Genomic DNA, 15,400 nt, shown 5'->3' with positions numbered 1-15,400 from the left:
GGACCGGGGCACGAACCCGTGTCCCCTGCGTCGGCAGGCGGACTCTCAACCACTGTGCCACCAGGGAAGCCCGCTCTTACTCTCTTGACATCTCCTCTCCACAGCCCCCCTCCCTAGAGTTCCTCAGCTCAGTGAATGGCATCTTCATCAGCCCAGTCAGTCATGGCAGAGAACCCCGAGAAGCCTCCTTGACTCCCTTGTCACTCTGACTTTCATATCTATCAGCAAGGCCTGCAGAGTCTACATTGAAAACATCGATCACAGCCATCTACTTTCTTCATCTTGAACAGCTTAGATCTCCTTCATCTTGCTTGTTTCCTCCCTTACACTCTGTTCCTCACTCCCTCTAGTTCAGCCTCACTAAAACAGTCAGTAGGTCTGTCCTAAAACAACCTAGTCATGTCACCTCAATGCTTTTTCAAACCTTCATCTACTTCCCAAAGCACCTGGAAGTCAGAGCCTACCAGGTCCTTCACCACCAGCAAGTATGGCCTATGGAACAAATCCGTCCCACCACCTGTTTCGTTAATAAAGTTTGACTGGAACCTAGCCACACTCATTTGTCTACTTACTGCCTATGGGTACTTTCATGCTACAATGGCAGAGTTGACTACTTGTCACAAAGACCCTATGGCTCACAAGCCTCAAGTATTTGCTGTCTGGCGCTGTGCAGAACAAGTCTGCCAGCCCCTGGTCTGGCCCCTGCCTGCATCACCAGCACCATAAAATGAGCTCTTTCCCACATCGGGGGTTTAGCCCATGTTGTGCCCTCAGCCTCAAAGAACTTCTCTCAGCCCTGCACTTCAAAAACTCATTTAAAATCACCCTTCAAGAATTTAAATGTCATTTCCACAGGAGAGCCATAGCTAACTGATGCCCCCTTCTCCTCAGGCCAATACGAAGAAGGTTGACTGAATGAAAGCCACTGAGGGGACCTCACGTGGGTCTCTAGGGGAATGGGTTTAAGTCAGTCTCCCAGTTCAAATGGATGTGAGTTCCACCAGCTTTACAAGTGCTGTGACTGAAGGAAAGCGAGGGAGGCCGCCTAGTCCACTGCTTGTCACAGGCCTGACATGCTACCCTGTGGCCTAAAGGAGTCTCCTCCTCTACCCTTCAATCCTGTCTCTTAAAAACGCAAGAACCTCTGAGAATAGTGACGTACTCACGTGCGTGTGAATCAGCTGCAATGTGAATTTGCTATCTGAATGTGAATCAGGTAGAAAGAATAACCTTAAGCAGAATCAGAGTTTTACTGGGGGTAGAGAGGTTACTCTTAGGGCTTGTGGCCCGTGTTGCAGAAGAGGCTGAGTGAGGGGCAGCGGGGCGGGCAGGGTGACGTGGAGGCATCTGTGGGCATGCAGACAAGAGAGAGGGGAGGTCAGTCAGTACGCCTCCCTCTAATAAACATCTTCGCACGTCGGCAACTAAGTATGTTTATTCCCTTCTATTCTTCTCTACTTACACACAAAAAATAATTAGGCAGAGGTTATTTATACATTTAACACTGTGACTATTTCAGAAGTAAAGTACGATTCCCAAGTGTGAAACTGCTCATTTTGAATGAGTTACTAACTCGTACCTGAAGGAATACTTTTTGTAATTAAAGGTGTCAGTGAATGCCCAGTAGTCATTTTTTTTTCTCATTTTTTTTTCTTTTTTTGGCCATGCAGAGCAGCGTGCGGGATCTTCCCTGACCAAGGATCAAACCTGCGCCCCGTGCATTGGGAGCACGGAGTCGTAACCACTGGACCGCCAGGAAAGTCCCAAGTAGTCAGTTTTAAGGGGGGCACTTTTAACGTGGCTAATGAAGACAAATTCACAATTGCTGAGTGATCTTGGATGTACTCAGAATCTTTAAAAACTAACAGCAGCCAGAATAAACAACCGGAAACCCTTGAGGTCTGAAGGGTTTTTTTCCCCTTTCTTTTCATTTTTATTTTTTTAAGAAAACTTTCTCTCTCTGTAGAGTGAAATTCAAAGAAGAAGTTCTGAGAGTATTTTTTATAGTTCAGATCATTTATAGTTGCTATTCTGAATATAGTCTGTTGAGCTATAACCTGAATTTAAATTCTTTGGAATACTTTTCAATTCTATCTAATTGAGGGTTAATAATTTAAAAAATAGACCCAACTCCAATCAGAGAAGATGATATTACAAGAAACTAACCTTTGTGTTCCATTTACCAAGCTCAAGAAATAACCTCAAAATTGAAACCTAAGATTGAGATAATAAATAGAAGCACGTCTTACCATTTCTTGTGTGAGGTTGTTACTATAGTGCCATCTTCAGTGCAATGTACAAAGGCGGTTGTTTTTTTCCTTTATAAAGAAAATTAAACATCAGAGAGTATTCTTTTTGGAATGCTCACAACATGAAAATGCTAAAAATGAGAGTGAAATTTATGTCCCTTTTAAAATGATGTTTAATATCTAACTGGCATTTTGGGTTATGTATTTGTTATTCTACTGTCTAGCAGATAACATGTAATAGCAATTAAACTACTATAGATCTGGTATTTGAATGTTTGGGAGCAAATACATATTTAACTTGCTGGAAAAATGACTTCAGGGTGTAAATCAGAGAACCCTTGGATCTTAGAGTTAAGAGTGTTCTCCAAGATCATCTGGTCTAAATTTGCATTCAAATAAATTTTTCTGAATGACATTCATCCTCCTTGTCAGAACCATTCGAACTTTGGACACCTCCGTGGACAAAGAATTCTGTATTTGGGAATCTAGCTCATTCCAGTTACAGGCTGCCATAAAACCTTATGGAAAATGTCCTTCTGCCACATTGGAATGTTTCCCTGAAGCGTCACCCACAGATCCTCACTCTCCCCTCTGGAACTTCCAAATAGAACAGTGTAATGGAAATAACATTATCCTGTGAGTCAGGAGAATCAGGATGTAGACCAGATTGGCCTTCATGTGTTGTTTGACATTGGGCAAGTCACCTTCCTGCTCTAGCCCTAGTTGCTCTTCCAAAAGGAAAGGAATTGGAACGAAACGATCTGATTTGGAAATTCAACGGGTATGTATGCTCCCATCTTCTTATGATGGTTCTTAAACATTGAAGACGACTACTCACCAACAGGCTCTTGGTTTAAGCCCACTCTGATGACATTTCAGATGGAATAAAGACTGTTTAGAACAGTCTCACTTGGTTATAGTAAGAGCACTATTTAGAAACTGTCGTTCTCCAATGTGTTTACATTCAAATGAGCAGCTGAGATCAGATATGCATTTGGGATTAAATAACCAAGTTACTGCTCACACATCCTACACTGCGGCACAGTCTAGGCAACCAAGAGGATTGTGCAGAGTCCGTACAGTCCTACTTCTCTCACGATGCACACATTGAAGCCTACAAAAAGTCAACAAGTTCCAAGGAAGGTGATCTCACTGGAATTTTAATAAAATGCCTGTACTGGGGTTCTCTTAATATCCCTCTTTTCCTAAGGACACACTAGTTCTCTTCTTAATCTCAGTTTACAATACATATTTCTGTGGAACTGCTTAGTTACATCTAGAAAAAAAAAATGCTTTGTGAATTTTCATGGTGCCAAATCTGAGCAAAGGAATATTTCCTGAAATAGAGGGTGCAAGGAGAAAGTAACAGCCATGTTTATAAGCAACACATGGCAAGCCTGCCCACATATCAGCAATAATATACTACTTGAGTTACTGCAGGGACTCCAGAGTGCAACCTGATTTCTTTGAATCCAGCTCAGGAGAGAAAGCATTGCACTCCAATTCCGATGCAAGGAAATCTAAAATGCAAGAAATCCTAACGTTGACTTGTTTCCTGATAACTCACTCTCTCTTCTTATAATTATTTTTGTGTCAGCAAGACTTCCTTTTAAATCAATCACTTAGTGTACTACATTTTCTATATTTCTAGAAGTTATAGAAGGAAATGAGCAGATAGAAGTGTGATGATTCTTTCTATAAATAACTGCGAGTTTCCAGGGTGGAGATTACCCTCCACTTTGACAGAGCTATGAATAAAACAACGAGTAGCTGCTGTGGGCTGGAAGAAAACTGGTAAATAAAAACAAATATAGCAATGTGGGAAATACATACAACGGAATGATCTCTAGTTGTGATATTACAAAGGCAAATAGATGCTTGGACATAGAATCCTAGATTTTTTGTGTGTACTGCCACTAACAATCAAACAACAGTGAAAAAAAATCTCCCTAAACTAGCCCATGCCATAGATGATGCTGGCTGTTTACAACAGCAGAAGAGAAGAATTTCCAGCAGGGAGGACTTGGCAAATGTGACACATCCCGCTATGGAGCAAGGGGACCCATGGCAGAGACATGGCTTCCTGGGGGTTCTAGCAGGAAATGGCTTCTGAAATATGCACTTGGTAATTTGTATTGAAATAAAATTTCCGAAAACAAACCAAAAGACCTAGCAGCTTTTTACCACAAGATTAGGAACCGAAATATTTGTATCGATTTATTTTGCCTCCTATCAAAAGTCATTATATGTAATATGCATGTTTCACCTCCTATTCTCATTAAACACATTTGCTATTTATTGGGTTTTTTTACAGCTAGAGCTGCACCAGGAGGCCCTGACAATAAGTCAGTCCGTGACGACAGTCATCTCAGGAAAAAATTCCATGGAGGCTGAAAAGGTAACTAAGTTGTTTTCATTGACCAGGGAATTCTTTAAAAACCTGAATTACTAGTGTTGTGTTGATACAGCCTGGATTTCCTATATATCTAAAAGAAATGAAGCAGAGAGAGAGAGTAGGGAGAAAGGAGGCTAAGATTTGACATATTTTACCATGATTCTTGTTCTCGTAATACTCATTTGCCAGAGCTCTTTAGTCAGTCATTTTCGACCTGCTTTTTCTTCTTTTGTTAACCTCCATGTTCTGATCATTTCAAAGCAAACCCTCACCCTGGGGTTCTTCATTTTGGATCTAGATGTCCCTACCTGGTTCTCTGGATAATATTTGTGAAAGGTAGTAGCCACACTGATTTGCACCATGGATGGTTACCTGGCAATTCCATACTGCGCTATACAACGAGGAAGCTTAGAGACTGAGGATGATAATTATGATAAAGTTAACAAATAAGGAAAATCAAAAGCAAATCTCAAGACAGTAGACATTACTGAAATCCAAGGAAGTCCAGGGAGATAAACAGGGCCTAATTTCTACTATCTATGCCACAGTGGTCAGGCTGCAATTTAAAGTGAAGCAAAAAGAAGGCGAATTATCATTTGGGCCCTAATACCTACTTTGATTTGAAAAATCTACATAGTCAGGGCAGAAACATTTTATTTGTTTACATCAACTAAATAGTTTCCTTTGTGCATAATTCACTCTTTGTGTGTATTCCTGTGTGTGTGTGTGTGTGTGTCTGTAGGTGGGTAGACCTGGCCTGCTGTATAAACTAAGGGAACAACACATCATCTAAAAACCAGATTATTTGCATTTCTTTTTGATGTTGAGCTTTACTAATGTCACACTAATAAACACACTGAATGGCTACAAATATGACCTATAAGGAAAGACTTTTATTAGTGAAAACAGCATTAAAATTACTGAGTATCAACTCCAGAATTTTACCACAATGGTTCAGTTTACATGGAACAATGATGGAAATATACATTGCAAGTCTTAGTAGGGAGAACAGAGCCCAACATGGCTTCCTCAGGCTGGTAACCAGCAGTGTATGACACGAACTAGTATTTGTGAGGTGCCAACTAAGAGAAATAGATTGTTTAGGAACTTTAGATGACTATTTGCTTCCTATAGCTAATTTGAGAGTGATATTTTATATTTTCATTACATATTCAGATCATCCCTCTGAAGGCCTTCTTCATGAGCTTTTTAAGATAAACAAGTAATTTCTCATTTTTGTTGTATTATTGAATCTGCAGAATTTCTATTTAGCCAGCGTATACAAAAGCAAACGAAGGTGGAGGGTTGAGTAATTCTTTCCTGGTTCTGGGTTCTATAGTCAGCGGATCTACTAATTATGATTTAATGAAACATTTGAATCTTTTTATTCTCAGTAGCAGTTATTGGGCTCAAAGTATTCAAGTAGTTGTCTCAGAGCCCTCATTCATTTTTCCTCTGTAGACATAGGAACAACAGGCTAAAAGTAATCTTTAAAGAATTAAAAAGTCATAGAGTTTCATACGAGATAGACAACGCAGTTTTCCTTCCTTGAGTAACCTTTCTAAAATGCAGTCTTATCAACCAGTGGAAACTGAAACGAATGAAATTCAAAATTAGACTAAGGGCAGTTTTGTACCAAATAAATTATTAAAATTCATTTAGCCTCCCATTTGCTTTTAATTTAACAAAGGACAGATTCCCCAGCAAATCTGAGATTGAAGGTTAACAACTGAACTTGAGATTTGTTGCCAGTGATTCCCGGTAAATGAAGCCACAAGCAGGATATTTTACCTCAGCCCATCTGACCATAGGGACTAATTGACCGAGCACTAGAAATGAAGCCAAACCTTTATTTGATGCTCCTTGTCTATATAACTGACTGGCTGGGACCCAAAGCCCTGTGCTCAGTACTCAAAAAGAACTAAAATGTCACACCATCACGTGATGTATTTCCTGTGATATATAAAACATTTAGGCCAGAAGTACTCATACGTGCTATCTATACCGTTCAGGTCTTCAGCATAGCTGGCTATAGAGCTAGACCACAGCAATGTTAATTTATGTTCTCTCTCTGTTTCCCTCTGTCTTTCCATCTCTTCCCATAAGAAAACATGCCTTAAGTCCACTTTATTGGCCTGTTTATAATTTTGCCTGCCTTCAAATTAACCATAATGCAATTGGTTCATTTTTCTCAACCAAATGATGGATTGATGATTTTGGTCATCTTTGAAAGAACCAAATAAAAATCAGTCAACCCCAGAAATGGATAATTAACTGTAAGCAATCAAGCTGGCTGTGGATTATAGAGGACCTGAAGTTTTCTAAAAGTATTCAAATAGTTAAGATTGAATAGTAATATTTGCTTATCTGCAGTTATGTCAGATTCCAAATGATTCATGGGAATGGGGAAGAATCAAAACATGTTGATCTTGGCACTGTCTGGCTCTTCTCCAAAGAGGCTGCCAGTGGAAAGGAATACAAATTGCAAAGATGTTCGAAAGGAAAACATCTCTTAACATAGATTTAGCAATTAAGTTTAACACAAACAGTATTCTAAAGCTCTGTGTCTTACCCTCAAATCTGGGTGTAAAGATCAATTTGGGTACTGCTTTATTTCTTCTGAAAAATAGCGGAAAGATAAATATATTTAACAAAGTGTTGCTTCAGAAATACCATTGTAGCAAACAATTTTATTAATACGTTCATAAAAATGGCATTTAATAAAGTCTCTCTAATACCTTGATGTTATTAAGAGCAAACAAAAGTCATTAAAACAGTTCCTTTCTGTGATTTACATTAGCTTTTATAGCATTACTTGATTTTTTGTCTTATAAACTAACCTAAATACTAATAATCAAATCAGGGTAAAAACAATACAATGTGTTTTCTTTACTTTATTTCAAAATAGTGATTATAAATACATTCTTAATATATTTTCTCCCCAGCTCTTTGGATGCGACAATAACAACAAAAAAAAAACTCACTGTGCTCATTTCAAACAATGTCAATGTACAAATCATGCAAAAGATATCATAGATTAATATTACTGCCATACATTTCTAGACGTGTTGCTATTTCTGCAATACCTGTTGCCGTTACTCATGAGGCCATGCCCTGTATAATGTATGCATCCTTATGGCTTAAAGAAATTGTTTTTAAAAATCAACGAAAGAAAGCTGGTCTTGAAATGATTTTCTTGTTAATATATTTATTCACTTTATCATTCAGAATGGAAAACTAAATATAGAATATAAATTGAGTTATAGACTTGAATCACCATATTTTAATAGCTGCTTTCTCATAAAATTACACAAAGGTTTCCTTTTAAAGAATGGAATCTTTATTGATTTCATAAAAAAATAATTTAAAACTTGATTTATATTCCATGGACATATTATCTCCACCTCTTCACTGATTTCAAAGGATCTAATTGCCCTTGCCACCATTCTAACAGAGTCCAAACACATGATACAATGCCAAGAAGCCCATGATGTGTCAGACCACATTAGAAATGAGCTCTTCTTGGATTTTCTAGATTTAAATCAAATTCCACTAAAAATGCTGTACTGACATATAGATCATTCCTCAAGGGGTTAAACTAACTATCAAGGTTATAGTTGAAACCAACACAATGTAGATAACAGTATTTTAACTGCTCTTGTACTCAACTCAAAACTTGTGCCTAACTACATTATCATAAGATGTACAAGTAGAACTAATGAGAGACAGATGTAAGTTCATATATGTTGTATAAGGTAGGCACAATGACTTCAGTTAAGGAAAATAGATCAGCCTTAACCAAGGATTTGTTACTGTCATTCACTTACAATTAGAACCTCCAAAGAACCACATACATTTAAATTACTTTTTCTTTCTTTCTTTTTTTTTTTTGGAAAAGATGAACATTTATACCTTTCAGAAGAAGAGTATGAGATAGCCAATACGCTACAGCAAGCTTTGGGATGGAGGCAGGTACTCTTGCCATTGAAACCTCTTCAAAGCCTCACCACACTGAATAAAAGTCATCATCCCAATGACCTATCATCCCCAGATCGTGGATAGAGCTTTCCGGTTCCTCCCATAAGCACCTACTTAAGATTCCTCAATCCATACTTTATTGACAGAATAAACTAAAACTTTCTTTTCAGCTTTCCCATCTTTATCCTGTCAGTATGCATTAGGAGCCCTTTAATCCATGGATGCATGCAAGCATGGTAATGGCATATTAAAAGTTCTTATGAAATTGTAGATGCAAACAGGCTGTTGGGCACACATCTTCATGTCTTTTCTTTCAAGATCAGAAAGCAAGTATTTATTTATTTTTAATATTCATATAAAGTTTTCACATTGTCATGAAAATTAAAATTACACATTAAAGTTTTAAGAGCACCAGCACATACATATGGAGACAATTTATTTTGCTATTTAACAAAAATCTCCAAATTATCTATATGTATGCATGTACACCCAAACACACACACACACACACACCTCCAAGAATGCCAAGTTGTTTGTTTGTTTTTTATCTCGCAACAAACACATAAAGCCCTGGAATTAGTCATTAATAAAGGGACTGCTGTTACGACGTTAACCATAATATCATTTTAGAAGCTGCACCAAAACACGTGCCACTTGAAATTCATGAAGAATGCCTACATTTACCTTCTTGGTCACCTTACTGATCAATACAGTAACTATAAAGACATGGAGCAGGAAAAATATACATATGCAGGCAGGCCAAGAAGGCAGTGTGTTTCAGGGTGTTCCTTTGCTAATCAGGAGAACCTAAAAATATTAAAATATCTCCCATGATCAAGTGCTTCCCTCCTTTGACCAATTTTGACTTAGAAGTTAACAGCACAAGCAAACACAGTGGCATATCATTTGTACTTGCAGACTGTGAACTAATCTGAGACCAATGAAAGCATTTTACAGTGTGGCTTTGATAGCCACGATCACCATGATGTTTACTGTTCTACTTGATTACCTGATAGTAGTCAGAATGATGAAAGAACAAGATACTGATGCATACAAGATATAACTATTAACCTTACTCATTAATTTTTTAAATATTTGTAGTGAAAACTATTTGAATTCAGTTCAGAGAATCCTGAAAAGCAAGACAAGCGATGGCAAATGACAGCTGCCCCACACACAGTCCATAAAACAAAGGAACCTATTTTAAAATGCACAGTTGGTAACAAATCTGAAGATAATATGCTAAATTCTCAAGAATAGCACAGAACTATTTTTTTGTACTTTTGTTTTTTGTGTGTTTTTTTTGTTTTGTTTTGTTTTTAAATGATACCTGATCACAATGTCCAGAATATTTCTGTACACATAAGCTTCAGTTTCAGTTTGGTATATTTTTGCTGTCTAAATGTATACTTATTGATAAATTCCCTGTGATCAGGAAAACAAGTCAGGCATATTAAATACAGATTAAGGAGTACATATTTTCCTATTTAGTATACAAAGTACTTCATAAATATGAATTATGTTACAAAAATAGCTTTGGGTGCGCTCACACGGTAAGCACTTTGCTAATTTTGGACAACCTTTAAGGATTGTGGGTATTTCACATAACTGAGAACAAACTCTAATATTAGTTGAATTTGAGCCATGTTTAATTCTGATAAACATCCCGTATTTCTTCAGATCACCGCAAACGCTAGGTAACTCACTTTGATTTCTTTTTTCTCTTTTAGGTTTTATGTCTAGACAGGTAATGCTTAAAGTGTTCAAATTTATTTTATAGTTATATAATGCATGGTATATTTTAAACAAATATTTGCACAATTTAACATTATAAATCCAGCAGTTTCAAGATGCAGGGCATAAAGGTTACCGGTTTACAAATACTATCGAATGTTCTCTCTTGGCATGCTTTTTTTTTTTTTTTAAACTTTTCAGAGAATCTTTACACAGAGTTGTAACAATGCCACAAATCAAAAGGAATATTCCAGTTCCACCAACTGAATCTACGTGCAAGATGAAGGACCCAGCTGAGGTACAAACACTGGTACAGTTTTCTTGAGTTTGCTTTACAGAGCACAAAGAGACGAAGGTTTTGCATTGGGGTACAAAACAGATTTGCCTCTTGAGGTTAAATTCAGTGAATTATGTATATAAAGCATCCCTTTGGCAATAGAGTTTGCAGTATCCCCACAGGACTCCACGGTGTAGGTTTTATGTAGTAAAATCTATTAAGGGAATTCTCTTCTACGGGACACATCTTTGCAGCTACAGTTAATGAGACACCCTTGGAAACACCTGCCTCTATGCCTATTGATAATATAGTATTTGGAAGTTAGAAGTCAACAAAAGGCACTTTCATCATTAAATAAATGTCCTCTGTAGGAAGTAAGATTGCATGACCTAGATCTTGTTCAAAGCTGTCTGCTCCTCAAGGACCTGTAGGTAGTCGGGGGAACTCTGGAGTTTTGCCTTCAGTTCAAAATACTCGCTGCTCTTCCTTTGCTCCACAACTATTTTACTGTGGTTGCCGCCTATCAGTGACTTCTTGTTTTTTTTGTCTTGCTGTTTTTCAGGATAGCGGATCTCAAAACCACTGACGCCTATGCTATTGTACTCCTTTTTGCTTTCGAGAAAATTCTGAATAAACACATTGGAATCCCTGCTCGGGAATAATTCGTCCAGCTCATCGATGGTGCTCAGTCTCTTCCTGGTATCCACGTGCAATACATCTTTCTCCTTGTCGGGGACATTTCTCATCATGGCTTTCTGGCCTGGAGGATCAGAAAACATAAACCCAGTTTCGGATTCTTTCAAGCCACAGGTGTGGCTCTTGCTCATCTGCTCTATGGTTTGTGGAATGAAAGCTTCTGTGACCAGTCCGTCTTTTTTGTTGGTTTTGTGGTCGTGTTTTCTCAGCTGCAGCTGCATGGAGCCGCACTCGGGGTTCCCCAGGCCTTCGTGCTTCACCGTGGGCTTCTTGTTTCGTCTCAGCACGAAAACAAGAAGGCAAAAAGCAACAAACACAGTTAAGATGAGGACCACTAAGATGCTGAGGATTAAAATTGACAGAGGCACTGGACCACCAGGAGGACTGCGAATGGGCCCCAGCTGGGTGGTGAATGTAACGGCAGGTGCAGGGCTTGTGAAGGGTGCCGATGGCTTGTTTAAGAGCTTGGGACATAAGATTTCATTTTTGAGGGACTTCAGTTCGATGTTGGCAAACTGCACGGGTGTCTCACACTTCAGTTCTTTCATGACAATCCCGTCTTTCAGCTTCTCCAGCCACAGCTTTAATGCCACCAAGTCACAAGTGCAGTCCCATGGGTTGCCCTCCAAGTCGATCTGCGTAAGAGACTGCAGCTGATCCAGGACCCCGCTGACAGGCAGGTACATGAACTTGTTGTTCCTCAGGTTCAGTCTAGCAAGGGGTGCTCCTGAGAAAATGTACACGGGCAGGCTCTTTAAGAGATTATTATTTAAGTACAGGAGCTGCAAGTTTGGCATCGAGTCAAAGGTGCCCGCTAAGATTTCCTTAATCAAGTTGTATTCCAAATACAGATACTGCAGGTTATGAAGGCCTGAAAATATTTCGGGATAGAGTCTTTCGATCTGATTGCCGTTGAGATACAGCCTGCGTAAATTCGTGAGATTGCGGAATATGTCTCCCTTGATCACGGTAATCTGATTGCTGCCTAAATGAAGCAGATCGAGTCCTTCGAACTCGGTGAAGTCGGAGATGTCCACATCTTTGATGCTGTTGCCGTTAACGTGCAACTTCTTGGCATTTAAAGGTTTTGGTATCAGTTCAGACATGGACTGGATGTTTTTCTCTTGGCAGTTGACACTCAGTCCCAGATCTGAAGGATGGGTTTTGCAGAAGCAAGGTGCTGGGCAAGGTGTAAGAGGGGGCACCCTGGTTTGGTAAGAGACAATCTGGCTGAGATTGCGGTTGGAGAGGGCTTTGCCTGCCACAATTCCAGAGATCTTGGATGGATTTGTCGTTTTCGGTGGTTTGGTCACCAACCTGTGTAAGGACGTTTGGGTGGTGTGACCGTTGGGAGTGGTGTAGCCATTTTCCAGCTGAGACGGAGGGAGGATTCGCACGTCAAAATCACTGCCTGTGCCCATGGGGCATAATTCTTGTTTGTTGGTTTCTTTTAAAAGCCTTCCGTATAAGTCACTGGGCGTTTCACAGATAGCTTCCCCTATGTAAATGTTATATGGCATATTCTCCAGCCAAGCTTTTAAAGGCAACAAATCACAGCTACAGTTCCAAGGGTTATCTTCCAGTTGTAATTCGACGACACGGCCTATGTGTTCCAGAACTCCGATATAGGGGAGCTTCTGGATTCTGTTCCCTCGTATATCCAGATGGGTCAAAGATGCGAATCGGAAAATATTATCAGGAAGGAAGGAAATCAGATTGTCATTAAGAATGAGAACTTTCAGTTTGTGGAGCTTATTGAAAGCTCCGCGTTCAATATACTTGATTAAATTGTAGTCAGCCTGGAGATACTCCAAGTTCTCAATGCCAAGGAAAGTGTCAGCTCGGAGAATCTTTAATTCATTGTTGTTCAAGTGCAACTGCTTTAATGCACTGAGCCCAAGGAAGGCTCCTCCCTCAATATTCTGCAGTTTATTATTTCCCAGCTGCAGGGATACTGCATGTGAAAAATTCAAGAATGTATTTGGGTAGAGGATATTTAAAAAATTGTTTTGGAAATTGAGGTGATAAAAATTGGACCAAGGGGGTTTCAGCTGATTTGGCCTGTAGACTGAAACCTTCTCACAGTTGACATATAGCACATTCTCAACTGACACGCAGGAACACACATTGCAAATTTCCACCGATATGTCAGAATCTGCATTTGTTGAAGAAATCAGGGCTGACAAAATCAGAAAGAGCCAAAGAAACATCTTCTTGCAATCAGCAAACAACTTTATGCTTCTGAATAAAGAGAAATAATCTAAAAAATAAAAAGAAAACATTTTTTTCAATGGTCATTACTTGAAGAAGAATTTGTGCTTAAATCATACCATAGCGAACACATGGCTATAATAATTAGCTTTGTGTTCTTAAGGCACCCAAAACTCCAAGTATTCTCACTCGGTCAAACAAGAACTACCAAAAATACCATACATTTTATTTCCGTGCCTGTAGTTTATACAAATCTTACATGTGCAGAACACACAACAAACAACAGGAAAAAAAGGTTGCTGATCATGCTTAAACCTGAACAATCTGAAAATAGTTTTTTTTTTACTTGGACCACCAAATTTCACCCTTGAATCCAGATCTTAAGCTTCCTATTGGCGACTCAAATGACTGATCGCAGAACATCAACTATAGCACCACAAAGGAATTTCAATTTGTAAATGTCTACTCTCTAGGCTTCAGCTTGGTAAGAAGCCAGGCAGAGAAGACATTAGGGCCCTGGGTTCCATGAAGGATGGTGATGGGAGGACTGGGTGGCTGTAGAGGGGACAGTCAAAAGATCAAGATGGAAGAAACCCTAGAAAGATACTTGTCTGAGCTTCAGCCAGAGGTGAGCACATTGCCATGAATCAGTTCACTCCTGTACACTGCTCTACACTGTAAAAAAAAACAAACAAACAAACAGAAAAAAACACAGATGACCCTGCGAGGTTCTAGAAAAATAACCAAGTAGAAGACGGCCAAATTTGAGTTTCAGGTAAATAAACGGTATCTAGCTTCCTGTCAGTCATTTCCCAAGCAGGGGGGGGAAATGCCTTTTGTCTTTGGGTCCCCGAAAGCAGGAGAGAAACCTGCTTGCCCCTGCACTGCCTAGCTGATGTCCAGACAGCCTTCCCACCGCCAAAAACTGGCTCTCCTGCTTCCCTGGCCCTCTCCCATTCCTCTGTGTGCCATTTTGAACCCAGGTCCGACTGAGCTTGGCTCAGATGCCGATCTCCTTCACTTGGACCACAGACCGCCACTGCTGATGAAGAGGAGTCCACACACTACAATCCCCGGCTGGCTTTATCTGCAGCGCCAGATACATTTAGCACAGCCAATGTTTGCCCTAAAATCATCAGTTCCCAAACACCCCTCTCCCAATATGACCACCCCCTGTCCCTGTCTACAACTAAATCAAGAATCACTTAGTGGAGTTTCATGCTTAGCAAATTAACCCGTGGCTGCCAATTCCTTCCATACTGCATGCATATACAAATATATGCGATGCTTCGTGGAAAAGATTAAAAGGAACAGCAAGCACTGTGCATTTTACTGATGCAATTTTAGCCGTGTGAGTGTTTTCCATCTGGAATGGGAAGCTGGCCGCAATTTCAATATGGTTACCACCAAATATTAATTAAATAAATAAATCTCTCAGGAACACACAATGAGGGAATGATACAAGGAGAGAAGCGTCACTCAGAAACTCCTTTGTTTATTTTGCCCACGAGGAATCAGCTAGTGGTAAAACCGAACATGCCTCAAGGTAGACAATTCGTTAGCCACGACCCACGAAGATTTGCATTTTGAGTAGTTTGGTTCGGAATACAGCCGGCACTGCCGAGATGCTCCTTGGCTGTCATATAGACGTGCATTTCCCCAATTCACAGTGATAGCTTGATTGGCAGTGCAGAAAGAAGTCATAATTTTAAAGTATGACATCATCCAAACTAACTTTCATTGTAAAATCAAAATTTCACATGCTCTTTGGCCTTCCTACAGATCTGGTTTTCAACAGCTACTCTGGTTCATTAGAGTCTTTTCTTGTTACTACCCCCGCCCCGCGCAAAGAAATTCAAA

General features: G+C 39.5%; 1 protein-coding gene across 1 annotated transcript; it reads right to left on the bottom strand.

The window, feature by feature from the left end:
- Window positions 1-10,548: 10,548 nt before the first annotated feature.
- On the bottom strand, window positions 10,549-13,554 carry SLITRK4 (SLIT and NTRK like family member 4). The gene has a single exon (XM_024751901.1). It carries the CDS (start codon window positions 13,537-13,539, stop codon window positions 11,023-11,025), a length of 2,517 nt encoding a protein of 838 aa, XP_024607669.1. The 5' UTR covers window positions 13,540-13,554; the 3' UTR covers window positions 10,549-11,022.
- Between the last annotated feature and the right edge of the window lie 1,846 nt (window positions 13,555-15,400).

This window comes from Neophocaena asiaeorientalis, unplaced genomic scaffold (assembly GCF_003031525.2).
Source record: "Neophocaena asiaeorientalis asiaeorientalis breed wild unplaced genomic scaffold, Neophocaena_asiaeorientalis_V1.1 scaffold1534, whole genome shotgun sequence".
Taxonomy (NCBI): Eukaryota; Metazoa; Chordata; class Mammalia; order Artiodactyla; family Phocoenidae; genus Neophocaena; species Neophocaena asiaeorientalis.
Note: the sequence above shows the minus strand (reverse complement) of the source record. Positions and strands in the feature narration are given on the sequence as shown.

Coding starts and splice junctions, on each gene's coding strand:
- SLITRK4 (XM_024751901.1), bottom strand. CDS start 13,539: ATGTTTCTTTGGCTCTTTCTGATTTTGTCAGCCCTGATTTCTTCAACA.